A 17,016-nucleotide genomic window follows, 5' to 3' on the forward strand; every position below is an offset into this window, starting at 1 on the left:
AATGGAATTTTTAATGTGCATAATGCACAATATTATTTGTACGTTGGTGACAATCCCACGTTGTTCAAGAATTTAAGCATCAGCATAGATTTAGCATAAACGTCTGGATAGGAGTAGTTAACGACTATCTACTTGGGTCTGAGGAATTGCCTGCTCATTTAAATGGTGCTGATTACTTACATTTTCTGCAAAATGTTTTACCTGATTCGTTAGATGATGTGCCTTTAAATGTTCGCCAAAACTTAGGTTTCTACATGACGGCTGTCCGACTTACTTTAGCAGAAATGTATGAGACTGTCTTGATAATAACTACGAAGACGACTGAATTGGAAGAGGCTGTCCAGTTGCTTGGCCAGCCGGGTCGCCGGATTTTGATCCTTGCGATTATTGTGTTTATTCCGTTCCGATACAAAATCGTGCACAACTTTGGCTAAGGATATAAGATGCTTGCAACGAGTTTAGAAATGACTCTGCAATTGTTGTAATAATTGGTGTTGTCTAAGCAAAAGGGCAAATTTATGCATAAATATTAATGGTCATCAATATTGAGCATCTTTTGTAACTATCTACTTTTGATACTTGTTCTTTTGTGTTAGTTTCGTTCCATCGTAATAAATACTTTGTTTTTAAAACCATTTAAATAAAATTTTGTTTCAATTTCATTTTTGCTTCATTTCCCAAACTATATTTAAGAATTGCATGCTGCATTTATTGAAACAAACGATAATTTATAAAATTAATTAAGATATAATTTAACTTTCATGGCGAAAAAATGAAAAATTTTCAAATCGATTTTTCTAGAAAACGGTGCATCCTACCGATTTAAATTAAGAGGACCTTTTAGTACTAGAATACCTGAAAATTTAATAATCTAGTATAACGAATGCTTAAAAAATAAATACAAAAAAGTTATGCGTTAAAATAACCGCTGACCCGCCCAAAACGGGCGCCTATGACCAGTACTAGAAATTCGCAATTGATGAAATCGATTCAACTCTTCTTCTTCTTCACGTGTCATCTCCTCTAAGAAGGTTGACAACCATCATGGCAATTCGCACTTTCGACGCCGCTGCTCTAAAGAGGTCAACAGAAGTGCAGTTAAACCAAGCTCTCAAATTATTCAACCAGGAGATGCGTCTTCTTCCGCGACTCCTTCTACCCTGTATTCTTCCTTGCATTATTAACTGCAACAAGTTATAACGCTCGCCCCTCATGACATGTCCCAGATATTGCAGTTTTCTGACCTTAATTGTATTTAAAACCTCTTTATCTTTTCCCATTCTTCTCAACACCTCGACATTTGTGACTCTATCCCTATTCAACTCTGGATGGTTAATAATCGTACCAGTTTTCGTTTTTCTAACTAGAAGCGGTCTGGAGGTATTAAAAAAACTAATTACTAGGCTCCGTCTTCAAAGAGCTCTAGCTCCCTTAGGAAGCATTTTCGGACTACGTGAATTGTCTTAAAATTATCAGAGGAATCTCCGGTCTTCGTTTGTCAGGAGAGCTTCTGGACACCCTGTATATGCAGACTTGATTTTATCTGTCTAGTAATTTTCATCATCTCATGCTGTTCTTACTACGTTATTAAATAAAACTACAAGCCAATAAGAGAAAACCAATATATTAAGTTCATCTACAATAATAAAACAATTTTTATACAACATTACACAATATTCGATAAATACAATATGAAATATTAATAATAATAATATAATAAAAATGACTAGTAAAAATCATACTATTGAAAAAGTTAAATATTATTGTTAAAATAAACTATACTATACAAAATCCAACAATTAGCTGCGTAAAACAGTGAAAAAAATCACCAAACTACAAACTTTTAATATCATTTATACTAAAGCTATAAATCGCCGTTATATAAAAACATTTCTTTCCATAATCGAGTGCAGCCAGATGCATCTTTTTAACAATTATTATTTGAAGTAAAGTTTTTTAATTTAAATTTTAACAAAAGTTTATAACATAGTTGTAACGAGGAATCTTAACAATAAAAAACCATTGTGAGAAAACGTAAATCTTCACTACATTTTTAATTTTACCATCGTTTACTGACGTATCCCCTTTAAAAAATGCTGCAAGCTCACTTAACCTCACAGCGACATAGAGACAGTTCAAATAAATGGTCGATGATAGCTTTGACGCTATTCTGAATATCAGATCGTATTCAGTGACTTAAACCACTGATGAAGACTTGTTGACTACTTTGAAGGATGCCAAGATATATATAAAGATAATAATAAGCTTATATGAATAATTTTCAAATTTTGGTACTCACATTAGTGACATTGGCTCATCGATATAATATACTAAGGATGGAGCCTATTGATATTTTTACATGTAGCTGATAGACGACGGTACTGACGTACGGTACGATTTCAATGTTAAGCAGGTAACATTATATGTTAAAGTTTGTTTATGTTATAAAAATAATATTTTTTTAATTTTACAATGTTACACGTTATTATATCTTTTAATCATGTAAATAACAACGAAAACATATAATTATTGTACATATACTAAAAGAATTTTTTTCGTACACCACTGACATTCCGGAAAGAAGATTGGCCATTGTTATTAGCTACTTTGGACGCAAGTGTTTATTCATAGGTTCCTACCTTATTATATTATATGGATGCATTGTACTGGCCACATGTGAGTTTAACGATTCATGAGGTAGTTTTTCTTTTTCGTATGAATTATATCCAACATTTATTACAGTGGGGAATTCGACAACGCTGTTCTTTTTGTAGTTGTAATCCTAAATATGTACATCAATAAACTTCCTTTAGGTTATAAAAAGTATTTTCAGTGTACCTACCAAAAATTGTAAACGAATAAAAATTGTTATTTTTAGACTGCTAAAAAGCAACGATAAAAAGATGTATCTGGCTTAAGCATTGAACAAATTAAACAGCAAGTTAACTAACAAATCGAGTACCATGTAACCGAGATTCAAAATATTCTAATAATTAGTCTTAGGATAAAATTGTAGTCCACAATTAAAACAACATTATCTACGCAAATTTAAACATCGGACTATATTATGTTTAACAAACAACATTCACTTTTGCCTACACTAATACTAACCAACAAATTCTCTTTACGTACAAAATACTTTGCTTCTTGTATAAAAATCACATGCTGCGATTCGAGAAAGACAACCCTTGAGTAAAATTCCACTTTTTACTGTTTAATATAGTTGCGTCAGATACTTTTAAATTAGAATTACATGTTACACAAAAACACATTAAAGCAGTGATCCTATTTCCTATTAATTAACTTTAAAAACGTTTATAGATCTTACTAAGCGTCTACATAGTAGGGGAGAGGTAGGTATAGTGAGACGGTCGGAACACTGAGACAAACTCGGTAGAGCTTACTACGTTCGGTATTATCCGGTAGAACTAAACGAATATGCCTATTACCACCTTGAAGTGAAGTAAACAAGAAACGGTAGAGATTCAACAAGAAATGTTTTAGTTATTGCTGGTCATTCGAAGTGAGTGCATCGTAGTAAATATACCGTATCCACGTGGCCGCTGTTTTCACGAAAATTGAAGTTTTTTAGACAAGGTAGGTTATTTTAACTAAGAAGTAAACCATTTTACGAAACAATTACATTAAAACAAACGATTTTTGTATATATTTTATTAGCTTTTTTAATCGATTTTTATTAACGAATTTTTAAGAAACAGTGAAACAACACAGCAGATGGAACAGTGAGACGCGTTTCACTGTTCCTTTACTGTCTCACTGTTCCGTTATAGTTGTATAAGCCAGGTCATTTGCAAAATAATTTCTCTTACAGAAAGAAGATGCCAAGAAAAAATAAAACAGATCGGAAAATAGGAAGATTCTCTGAAGATCTGATGAGACAGGCTGTTGAATTAGTAAAAGGTGGCACCACTATACAGCAAGCAGCACGAATAAAAGGACTATCTTTCCAAACAGTCCACAGATATGTTAAAAAATATCAACAAGATGAGAACGTCCGTTTATGTCCTTATTACAAAGTAAAACAAATTTTTACTATCGAATAGGAGAACGACTTGCGCGAATATATAATTAAATGTTCTAAAATGGTTTATGGCCTATCAAGAGAAGATACTCGAAAATTGTCATATGAAGCCGCAGCCTACAATAACATAGTGGTTCCAGCAAACTGTTACCGTTCAAAAGTCCCAAAAAGTGTTTGCAGAAAGAGGTATACGACAGGTTAGTAAAACCACAAGTGGCGAACGTGGAACGCTCGTTAAAACATGCTGTATTGATGGAGCATCTGGAGTAGCTATTCCTCCTGCTCTGGTATTCCCAAGAGTACACTTAAAAGATTTTATGATAAATGGGTCACCCCCTGGAACTTTAGGACTAGCTTCAAAAACAGGTTGGATGAATACAGAGTGCTTTGTGCAAGTTGTTCGGCATTTTATTAAGCACACTGAGAGTACCAAAGAAAACTCTTCTTTATTGCTAATGGATAATCATCAAAGTCATTTTTATCGATCGAGGCAATCGATTTATGTAAAAATAATGACGTTACAATCCTAACTATATCGCCACACTTCTTCTTCTTCTTCAGCCTTCATTCATCCATTGTTGGACATAGGCCTCCTCCAATTGTTTCCACGCTTCCCTATCTTTTGCAATTCTCATCCACTGCTTTCCAGCTACAGCTGTTATATCGTCTATCCATCTCTTTTTGGGTCTTCCCGCGCTTCTTTTTGTTTCTCGAGGTCTCCAGAATGTCACTTTATGAGACCATCTGTTGGTGTCTTGTCTTGCTACATGTGCTACCCATTGCCATCTCAATGTTGCTATTTTTTCCATGATGTCGGTTACTTTAGTTCTTCGACGTATTTCGGTGTTAGGAATTTTGTCTCTGAGGCTTATATTTAACATGGCCCTCTCCATGGCCCGTTGAGTTACTCTTAATTGTTCTGCCATTTTTCTTGTTATTGCCATAGTTTCCAATCCATAAGTTGCAACTGGTAGTATACAAGTGTCATAGGTTTTTCGTTTTAAGTGCATTGGGATTTTTCTGTTTTTTAAAATGAAGCTCAACTTCCCAAAAGCAGCCCATGATAATTGTGTCCTTCTTTTAATTTCTAGGGTTTGATTTTCCTTTTCGTTTTTAATTGCATGTCCTAGATATATATATATATATATATATATATATATATATATATATATATATATATATATATATATATATATATTGTTCTACCTTTTCTACATTGATGTTATCTATCGTGATGTTTTCTAGGCTGTTGCTTAATATCTTTGTTTTGTCGAGATTCATTTTTAATCCTATTTGATTTGATTTGTGATTTAAATCTTGTAGCATTGATTTTAGTTCATGGATATCTGTGCTTATTAGTACTATGTCGTCTGCGAAACGCAAATGGTTAAGATATACTCCATCTATTTTTAATCCCTTTTCGACCCAATTTAGTTTTTTGAACACATTTTCTAATGCCAGAGTAAATAACTTGGGTGAGATGGTGTCACCCTGTCTCACGCCTTTGCCAAGGTCTATTTTCATAGTTTCCAGATCATCATCTATTTTTACGTGAAAAGTAGCATCATCGTATATATTCTTAAGGAGGGCAGCATATTTTGAATCTACTCTGGCGTCGTCCAGTGCTGTTAAGAAAGCCCATTTCTCGATACTGTCGAATGCTTTGTGATAGTCGACAAATGCCAGATGTAGTGGTATGTTGTACTCTATTGTTTTTTCAATAACTGTCCGGATTGTTTGCAAGTGATCGATAGTGCTAAAACCCTTACGAAAGCCTGCTTGCTCCACCGGTTGGTATGCATCTAGCTTAGCTGTCAATCTATTTGTTATTATTCGAGTTAGTAGTTTGTAAAGGTGTGACAACAAGCTTATTGGTCGGTAGTTTTCTATATTTGCGGCATCTCCTTTTTTATGGAGTAGAATGACTTCCGCATTTTTCCATGCTTTTGGTATTTGTCCTTCCAATAGGCATTTATTCAGTAATGCTCTCATTGCCTCTTCTAATGCAGTGCCTCCCATTTTTAGCATCTCTGAAGTAATTTTATCTTCTCCTGGTGTTTTCCCATTTTTCATTTGTTTTAGGGCGGCTCTAATTTCTGATGTTATTATTTCAGGGAGATCCTCTGAGCCCACATTTAAGATATGTTTTGTTGGTATACCGGGGTTTGGAATAGTAGAAGTATACAGCTTCTCATAAAATTTTCGGATTTCTCTAACGATCTCTTCCTTATGCGAGCACAATGTTCCACGGTCGTCTTTTATCTTTATGATTTTATTCCTGCCAGCGGATTTACATGTTTTTAGTACTTTCATGTTCTTATTGTTCTCTATGGTTTCAAGAATCTGGTTTGTTCTATAAGCTCTGAGGTCTTTTCGAATATTTTTCTTAACACTTCTGTTGAGCGCTTTATAGTCCGGGTTATCTCTGTTCGTTCTTCTTCTTTTCTCTATCTGTTCTAGAGTCTCGGGTTTTAGTTTAGCTTCTTTTTGTTTTCTTATTCTGCAACAAAGTTTCTTAGTGACTGTTTGTATGTCTTTAGTTATTTTCTCAGCTAGTTCATCTATATTCTTGTGCTCAAAGGTATTTGCTACTAGTTTCCGTGCTAATTCCTCTTGATATTTCTCTTTATTACTGGCTAGGATGTCTGCCGTCGGTAAAGGGTTTGTTGTTAATAGTTTTCGTCTTTCTCTCTTTACGTTAATATGTATATCGGCACGAACTAGTCTATGGTCACTGCCAGTATTAAATTTGTTCAGCACCTCGATGTTTTTACATATTGATCTATCACTGGAAAGGATAAAATCTATTTCATTCTTAACCTGGCCGTTCGGGCTACGCCATGTCCACTTTCTTTGTATTTGTTTTTTATAGAACGTGTTCAGGCAAAACATTTTTTCGGTTCTTATGAAATTTGCTAATGTCTCTCCTCTGGTGTTTCTGTTGCCTAGACCGAAGTTTCCTATGTAGTCTGAGTCGCCTGGTATTCGCCGCCCTATTTTTGCATTAAAATCTCCGGTGATGATAACATAATGTGTTTTTTCTAGGTCTTTAGCTCGCGTTATATCTTCGTAGAGTTGTTCTATTGACTCGTCATCCGCAGTGGAAGTTGGAGCATAGCAGTGTATTATTTGTAATCTATATCGTTTATTCAGTTCTAATACAAGATATATCACTCTTTCCGACACTGCTGAGTATTTTACAATCTGGTGTTCTATGCCACACTGTACGAACAGATTACATCCGTTGAACGTAGGTTTATTTAAGCCATTTCAGACTTTCTACAATGCTGTAGTAGATGCATGGATGATGAACCATCCCAGTCAGATATTTACAATTTATAACGTAGCAGCCTGTGTGGGCACAGCACATCCACGAGCAATGATGCCAGTTAACATCACAAGCGCTTTTCGAAAAACCGGAATATTTCCATTCGATCGGCATGTCTTCACTGAAGAAGATTTTTTGTCAAGTTTTGTGACAGATAGGCCGCTTGTTGCAGTTGAAGCTGCTGCTGAAAAGATAAGTGAATCTCCAGATGTAGAAAATCCAGGTCCAAGTAATACTGCTACTATTACTAAAACCTTTGTTAGCCCAACAGTTTTTAAGGGTTATCCTAAAGCTCCGACAAGAAAATCTGGGGAGGCAACAAAAGACGCAAATGAAGGAAAATGATAGCTTTGGATACCCCGAAAAAAATGGAGCTGATTAAATCTAAAGAAAAAAACACCAAAACAGAAAAAAGTAGTAAGGCGCGTATTAGATAGTGATTCTGACGAGCAAGACGAAAATGAGATTGAATTACAAGATTCCAGCGGAGGAGAGGATTTTATAGGTGAATATCCAGAACCAGTTATTTGCGAAGAATTTGATCGCTGTCCACCTGATGGTAATTATGGGTTCGTTAAATTCAACTCTAAACAAAAGACATATTATGTAGGCAAAGTCTTGTCTCAAATAAAAGAAAATGATTTTAAAATATCGTTTTTAAGAAAAAGCGCTAAATGTGAAAACAGGTTCTTCAGTATTAAAAAGAGACATTAAAATGATTTTGCCGCCCCTTTTAATGCAAAAGTTAATCAAGCGCCAAAGTTCGCTTTTAAAATTTGAATTAAATTTTGATAGTCTTAACGTCAAATAATGTTAATTGTTACGTCTCAGTGTTCCCACATTGAAAGGAACAGTGAGACATAATAGTAGTACTCAGTGTGCCTACCACTCCCCTATAGACGCTAATTTATTTTTATATAATTTCTGCATAAAAAAGTCATTAAAAGTAAAATAGTGTATATTATTTTTGATATAGATGATTAATCCATTATCAAAATTGCTCTACCTATCATAGTTTACGAGTAAATTAGTTTTCTTGGAACCGGTTATAAAAACTTCTAGTTGTAATTTTTTCTGTATCTGTTTTGTTTGCACTAATCCCTGGACTTACAGAAAGACCGCATAAAACTTTTGGATCGAAATAAATGTTTGTAATTTTTATTTTGATCCAATTAAGATCCAAGTTGGATCATAAATGTTAAAGTGTTGACGTCCAAATTAAATAATTTATTTTTGTACGATTAGCAGTTTGCGGTCGGTCATTTGATCTATTTTATGGATTAGGATCGAACAGTGTAATTTTTTTTAGAATCCAATAATACCTTTAGACGTGAAAACCAAAATTCTACTAAAATGTGATAAACGGCACCTTAAATTGGACAATGAACAAGAAAGCAAAAATGTGATATGTCTAATAGGAAGAGATTATACAAAGAAAAACATTTGGTGTAGAAAAAGCGGAAAAATAATAAGCGGAAAGACTGCAAAAGAAATGCAAAAGTGACATAAACTTAGATCAGATATAAATTGAAGAACAACAGTTATAGGTCGAAAAAAGACAATAGAATAATTTCAGTCATGACTTTAATGCACTGAGAGGACCAAATACATAATACTGCCATAAATATGGATACAAGTATGAATTCGACTTGTACGGCTGACAAACTGAACGCAGCTAAAAGTTATGTTGACATTACTGACAGTTGACATGTACACTATAAACGCACCAAAACATTCCAGTCTAGTTTGAGCCGTTACGATAGAGTTGACAGATAAAGAGAACCGTATTAATGTCATTGCTCATGATAAGTGTGGAATAGAAAGAGCTCGTATTTTTTAATTACTAAAACAGTTAAGTATTACGCGTTTTTGCGTATTGTAAAGTTTGTTTAGCAGTAAATCATTGACTTCAATTAGTACCGACTATAAACATCCTAGGGTTAACCGATAATAGTATAAAAGGCTCGGTTTCAGGTAAAATTTAAATATGTTTCCTGGTAAAATTTGTCAATTTTCATTTCTTAATGTTGATTTAATTGCGTACAATCCAAACTCATTACATCACCTTTTAAGTGGTTTTCAGGTATTTATATAATAAGTTTATGAAACTGAACACCAAGCAGTATTTAAATACGAGTTCTTGATCAAATTTGTTTGTCTTTATGTATCACGGGAAGTGTTAAGTAGTATTACTCATTTTATCCATTACGTTTTCACTCATTATGTGGAGTCCGTAGGATAATAATAATGGGGCTTCTTATAGTGTTCCGGTAAAGAGGAAACATTTATCTGTAGATCCAAAGCAAATTGTAAAAACTATATACAGTACCTTACTTAAAAGAGGACTTGACACAACTTCCGCTAAAAGTGAAATATGTGATTTGACGAAAATACCTCTGACCACAGTAAAAAGAATTACATCAAATCCCATAGAAACACGAAAAAACGTTAAGATTCCAGTTGCACCATATGTATGGACGAGGCCGATAAGGACTTGATACGTCGAAAAGTCTATACCATGTACGAAGAGCAACGCATACCCACATTAAGAGCTCTGAAGCAAAGGCTCAATTTGACGAAACCAAAATAAGCTGTAGCCTCACCAGCTTATGGAAAATTTTGAAAAGTATGAGCTTTCGATATCGTATAACTGACAAAGGACAAGTAATTATGGAATCTCATAAATTACAAAAATGGCGTTATGAGTATATAACTTCGATAAGAAAATTCCGTTCTGAAAATCGTCCGATAATTTACCTCGACGAGACATGGTTTGACACACATTCAACGCGAACTAAAGGATTTGCCGATTCCTCCGGTAAATGTAAGACAAAAGTTCCGTCAAATAAAGAGAAAAGAATAACGATTTTACATGCTGGATCAGAAAATGGTTGGGTTCCAAATGCCCTGTGGCTTTACAATGAAGATACAACGATAGAACTTTTTGAAGAATGGTTCAAAAATAATCTTATGCCAAACATTCCTCAGAATACCGTGATAGTAATGGACAATGCAAGCTATCACAGTCGTCAACTAAGTAAGGCTTCAAACTCGAATAATACTAAATTGGAAATTCAAAATTACATGGAGACGAATGATATGTATTTTGAAGAATGTTACACCAAACAAGCGCTTTTAGAAGTTTTAAAGGCATTTTCTATAAAAAAAGTAAATGTTTGTGATACATTGGTAGAGGAAATGGGACATACACTGCTGCGGCTTCCACCCTATTATTGTATGTTTAATCCCATAGAACATATGTGGCACGAATTGAAGTCTAACGTGAGGTCACAAAATATTTCTCCCACGTTAAGTAGTACTGTTGTAGAATTAATAAGAAAATGTGTCAATGATATTCTTCCAAGTAGTTGGAGAAATTCAGTCCTACACGTAATAAGTAAAGAAAATTCATATGTTCATGTAGATCATAATATAATTGTAGAGTGATACTGTCATCAAATCTACAAATGCTACGATTAAAAAAACGGTTCTTTTCAGAACCACAAATTATTATTGTTTGTTTTTCTATAATCTTAGCAATTAAAATATATTTAATTTATTTTAAAACTCATTTGAAAACATTAATTTAGGGTATATAAGGCAAAGCAATATATTTTACATCCGTTTTTTGTTTTTGTCGTCGTAATTATTGTAAATTTTGTGGATCCTTTGCTTTATTATAGGAGTACCGTCTAGTCAGTGTTAATTGTCAAAAGACCAACTCTGTCTACCTCGTTTGCTATTCATTCCGGACCGGTCTTAACAATGGACCAAGTCAGATAAATTTAATATTTACGACCGCACTAAATGAAGTCAACCATTTTCTGCTAAACAAACTTTACTGTTAAATTGTTTTTGGGTACGGGAGGAGTAACTGGCCGTAAAAGATCCTGCCGGTCTTGCATGGGTCGTACAACACAGGTATTAACGCTGTTAAGTCAAAAACCAACAAAAATCCTGCCCGAAAACAATAAATTATTGCTCGGGAAATTGATATTGCGCCGAAAACTATGAGTTAGATTATCAAACAAGACTTGAGATTTGGAGTTTTCAATCGACAATCAAGACAACGCCTTATCGTTGCATTAAAACAAAATAGGAAAAAAATCAAGACGCCTGTTGTCGTTGTACGCTAAAGCGCGTTTATTTCCTTACCTCAGTGATGGTTTTTTGGCGAGTGTTATAACGGAGTCACTTCTTCACATTTTTAAAAAAGGGCGTTAAAACAGCGGCGAAAAATTTTCAGCGAGACATTTTAACAAATTTAGTGGAGCTTCTAAACCACACATGATCCAAAATAGACCATGGATATCTTAACAAAACTCTGCACCTGCGCAGAAGGCGAAAACAACTCAGTGGCTTGAAAATCACATACCCAAATTTATTAGTGATGAATGATGAACATTGGCCGTCAGTCACCCCAGACCTTAATCTACTACTAATTGTGGTTATTTTTAGAGGGCATGGTCTGTACAAGACGTCACCATAATCAACAGTCATTGAAACGCTCTGGCAGAAGTTGTGGACAATGTGCCTATGGATGTCGTCACTACAGCGATCGATAAATTACTTAATAGACTTGAGCGGTAGGTATATTTTAAATATACCTACATACAAAGATTAAACCTCTTTTTGTGATACATGGTATACAGCCAGCTGCAGGAATTTATTTTCCTTGTGGATTTTAATTTTTTTGTAGTTTGTAGTTCAATATATTAGAAATAAATTGTGCAAACATTTTCAAATTAATTCCGTAGTTTAAATACCTTGTATCAGTATTTGTGACAATACTAGGTATAAGTCTACACTTTTTACATAAATTTATGAAGGAGCCCATACAACAAGGGACTTCGATAAGCGGAGAGCTAGCAGACAAGTTTAAAAATGTAATATATTTTAATTCAGTATCTAATAAAATAGGGAATAAATAAATCAAATCATTTTATGATGTATGACAGTATGAGAGGGAACATATATCGATATTACTCTTCATATATTTTTTTATTTGTAATTTACAAATTTTTTTAGTTTATAAATTACAATATTTGTAAAATTTGAAAAAAAGTTACCTTAAGTCGTGCTGTCTTAGGACAAACAATAGTATCACAGATACTCACTAGCACTAGGGTTTCTTTTTTTTATCTCTCCAAATCTTAACTTGTCTCAAATATCTTGTTTCGACATTACACATGTTTTTAAGAAATTGTCTATTAGCTCTTGGTCTATAAATTACATTTCTAATCATATATAAAAAAAATAGAAACCATTCTTTACCTTAACATTTGTGAAAGATAATTAAGTTCAAGATTATTCTTGATACCAAACACCTCAGACATGACTCCCGGTCAACAGTCTGCAAGAAAGTTTTATCACTCCGACATATTCACAACTAAAAGTTTATTCCCAGAAAACATTAGGGAATTAATAAGAAGAGAGGCGAAAATATAGAGGAGCATGCAATGTGGAAGGTGAATATGAGTCAAAAAGGTAAACCATTGATGAGATAACTGTTTCAATAAAATGGGAAAAGACAAAAAATACGAATCTAAGCAACAAAAAGACTGGTACTTTCGGCATTTATAGAAATTTATAGAAGTATGTCAATGAAATCGTATATGTGCACTTTTATATATTTTTATAAACATGATCAAGGGAAATTGTTTCCTGATGGCTACCGAAGAACCGTTTATGACCAACATATATTCTTACCGGATACCGAAAGTACAATAACAACTTTAAAAATAAATTACTTGTTCGTCGTATAATTACTTTTTTTTCTTATGTCTGACTTACGTGTGACTTTTCATACGCCGCATTGAGATTTTGGTCTGTTCTTTACTCAGCTCTTCCATTATTCATTTCTTCTAGTGATTTACTTCTTTTTTTTCCAACATCACTTATTTTATATATCCATTTTTTTCTTGGTATCATTTTCCCTCTTTCGATATGCCATTAATCAATTTCGTAAATAGTAGGGGAATATTAGTTTTCAATGAATTCTAAAAAACATTTTCACGAGACCTTTTCGTCCTTATAACTGTTAAACAAATTATTTTTCTTTATTTATGGTATATTAGTAGCAGTTGGAAAATATTTAGTTTAATTGAACAGCTTGCTCATACACATCTTTTGCAGATACAAATATAATACAAATATACACGTTGCAGCTGTTGTTCAACGGATCCCATCAAGTATTCGTTAAATAATTTTTAAAAATAGAATTTAAAAGTATCTGACTTTTATGAATACATTGAAAACATTAAACACGTGCCGCAAAGGCACGGATACATCAAACACTGTTCGGTGGTCATCTAAGCAGGCGCAGGCGCAATTCCTTTTTTGTGCTAGTTTCAAGTGTTAAAAACTAATGCTATGTATTTTTAGAATATAACAGCACTTCACTGGTGACTACAAAAACCGATAAGACAAGCATTTAGATGATTGATTGTACATTTGTTAAAGTTCGAACAGTTGATATTTAATTTGAAAAACATAACAGAAGTTCTGTTCTACATAAAAAATATTCAAAGCTTATCGCTTTTAACAAAGCACCACTAAGGCGCGTGCTTAACAATATTAAAAAAAGGTTTTCGTGCAAATCAGTCCAAGTATTAAAGTTATATCTCTCATAGCGAATCTAATTATCCCCCAGCTTATTTAAAGTAGATTGTAAATTGTTGTATCGAATTCTAAGACTATTTAGCAGCCGATTTACACTATGACTTAAAAAGTAAACTATTAAAGAAACTTGGGAAGGTGGGTAGTTTCTGCGGGCAGTGGTATATCACTGAAGTTTTACGATCGAACGTTAAGGCATTGTGCATTACCTCCTGGTATCTATAAACCATAAATTCAATCTAAAACTATACCCTATAAGATAATATATAGTTTAAGGATGGATAGAGATTCAATTTGTTGGTCTGTGTTGGTCACTCTGTCTGTCCAAGGTATTCTCAGTATGTGTCGATACAGCCACATTTCTAAAGCTGCTAACTTCTTTATAGTTGCTGCTGTTAACGTCCACCCTTCAACTCCGTAAAGTAGCGTAGAAAGTACGTAGCATTTCGTAGCGCGCCATCAAAGGTTAACGCTTAGGTGGCGGTTGCTTAAGGGCTTTCTCATTTTGATTAATTTGGATCTTGCTATTTCAATTCCGATCTTAATCTCTACGTCTGGGTCCCACTTATCATTTACTGTATATCCCAGATATTTAAAACACCTATGCATGAGTTAAAAGAAATAACTAGTGACAGAGACTCTAGTTATTCTTAGTCACTTAGATCGCTACTCAGAACTCTTGGCAGACGGACATCACGATGACCACTACACTACCTCTAGAGGACGGTCAGAACTGAGGAGAGGATATTGCAAACAATCTAGAAAACAACGGCGGCTTTATATGTGTCATTTACGATCTCTATTACGTTTGGTTTTCCAAATAGGTTACACTGCATAGCTCATTTTGAATTTTCGCCAATAACTTTGTGATATTTAACCAAAAAGGCCACTAGATTCATCAGATTACTGAGTCGATTAGAAGATCACTCCATATTAAGATCGCACCAGAAGTTTATGAGAAAGACAAAAACAACTTTCCGAAAGGATTAAGATTATAAATGCCAGCATCACCGAGAATTCAGATTTTAAGAGGAAAAAACGTTAACAAAAATATATGAGGGGACATGCAAGGAAATGTTATCTAAACATTTCAGAAACAATTACAGCACACGCAATTTATAATGAGGTGCGATGGGTCACCGTAGAATGTTGCGCATACCATGGACTCAATACCTCAAATGGACCAAATAACTCAATTCTAGCAGAACTTAACATAAAAACTAGACTTATCACAACTATCAACCAAAATATACTGAGATATTTTGGACATATAACTAGAAGAATAGAATGCATGGAGCGAATGATAGTTGAAGGTAACGTTGCGGGTAAAACAACACGCACAGGAGAGAGATAATTGGACAGAAATAGTCAAACAAATTACATGACGCCACTACATCCTTATGAAGGAGAAAGGATAGAGGGCGCGAAATTACGTACTTTTACCTGGAGTTGCCGGACTCCTTCGACCGGCTCAGTTCAGTGGAGTATCTGCAAAATGTTATTGATGTCGGCTATTTATACAGAATTGCGTCTCCATTGTTTCATTGTCACGATTTACTTAACCAATGGCGCTAAAATGGGTCTTTTAGAAGCAGCAAAAATTGACGTTCGCTTTACTGATATTATGCTAAAAGAATTAACGGCATGCCAAATTGTTACAACTTGGACGCACCCAGAACTTTTCAGAAAGTAAGTAAATATTCGTCAGAGTTTAATATGAAAGTTGTAGGTTATGACAATGATAATGAAGTCAGATATTTTACAGTTTAAAAGAAAATCAATATTATAGATAATAAGAATATAAACCCGCTATTATATTATTAATTTTCTTATGTATTGGTTAGACTATTTTTCAGCTTTTATGTAGCAGTAACAATATATTAAAGAAACATATGTACGGTAGTAAGATTCTACGGTTTGAAACTTTTATGACAAAGAAAATAATTACTTCTACTGGAGAAAAATATGAAACCTTATTTTCATTATTAGCTCAATGTTTTTAATATCAGCGTCGGTATTTTCAGTCTTGATTAAAAGTAATCTCTTCCATTCCTCTAAATTTTGTTTCGATACTCCAGAAATATGTTCTTATTATTTCCCGTTTTCTAATTTTGATTTTATTTCTGGTTAACTTCAAAAATTACACATTTTAAGTAATTACCTCTAGCTCTGGTATATAAAATTCAAAAAATAATACTTTTTCAAATTAAATATCATTGTCGACGGGCGTATTGCTTAGGGAAACTAATTGAACATTTTGGAAAATTTAGACGTAGGTCCAATTATGCTAAATACTACAATCGCTATCTTCTGACAACTCGGCGGGCTCGTCTTCATCGTCATCGTCATCATCCAGCGCGCCATCTAGATGATGAGAAAGAAGGTCGTCTTCGTTTCCTTCATCGAATGAGCTGCAACATAATAGTTTATTAAACTGAAAGTTCTAGATTTACGAGTGTGGTATAGTTAGTATGAAGAAGCTTAAAACGTTATCATTATATTTAAATATCAATACAATTATCATTAGTGATAGCCGCAACACGCAACATGCTGACGTCACGGATCCGTGACATTTATCGAGTCTAGATTGTATATGGAGTTTAAAAAACCCAAATAAATCCAATAAGGTTATAAGCATGGCACTAATTAATAAATAAATCATCCCTATACCTCATTTTGTTTTTCAATAAGTCCCATAAAAAATTTTTTCCCTTTCATTTTTTTAATTAGTGATTGTTGCTATAATGACCTCGGCTTCATGTGACTGTATCGGAGAACATCTTAGAACTTAGAATGTATGTAAGCTAATTAATCTGTTGAGCACTTTTTAACTATTTTTTTTTTGTTCTCCTTTGGTATCTAGATATCTTTTAGTGGTTCATTGATTCAATTTCGTCGCCTAAAATTTTAATATGTTAGATGGATTCTAAATTAGTTCGAACGTGAGGAGAGAGTAGATCAAGAACCAGCGCCGCGCTGCTTAGCCAGATTGGCCTAATCTAGTTTATATATGTTAACTTCTTGGTTA

At 33.8% G+C, this 17,016-nt stretch overlaps 1 protein-coding gene across 3 annotated transcripts in view; it reads right to left on the reverse strand.

Moving 5' to 3' along the window:
- Positions 1-1,608: 1,608 nt before the first annotated feature.
- LOC140445512 (uncharacterized) overlaps positions 1,609-17,016 on the reverse strand; it is a 353,366-nt gene continuing 337,958 nt past the window's right edge. For all 3 annotated transcript variants that reach the window (XM_072537579.1, XM_072537580.1, XM_072537581.1), the window contains one exon: positions 1,609-16,399. In XM_072537579.1, the coding sequence (XP_072393680.1) occupies positions 16,276-16,399 (124 nt within the window). In that variant the 3' untranslated portion in view covers positions 1,609-16,275. The remainder of the gene's footprint in view (positions 16,400-17,016) is intronic.

This window comes from Diabrotica undecimpunctata, chromosome 7, assembly GCF_040954645.1.
Source record: "Diabrotica undecimpunctata isolate CICGRU chromosome 7, icDiaUnde3, whole genome shotgun sequence".
NCBI classification, from domain to species: Eukaryota; Metazoa; Arthropoda; class Insecta; order Coleoptera; family Chrysomelidae; genus Diabrotica; species Diabrotica undecimpunctata.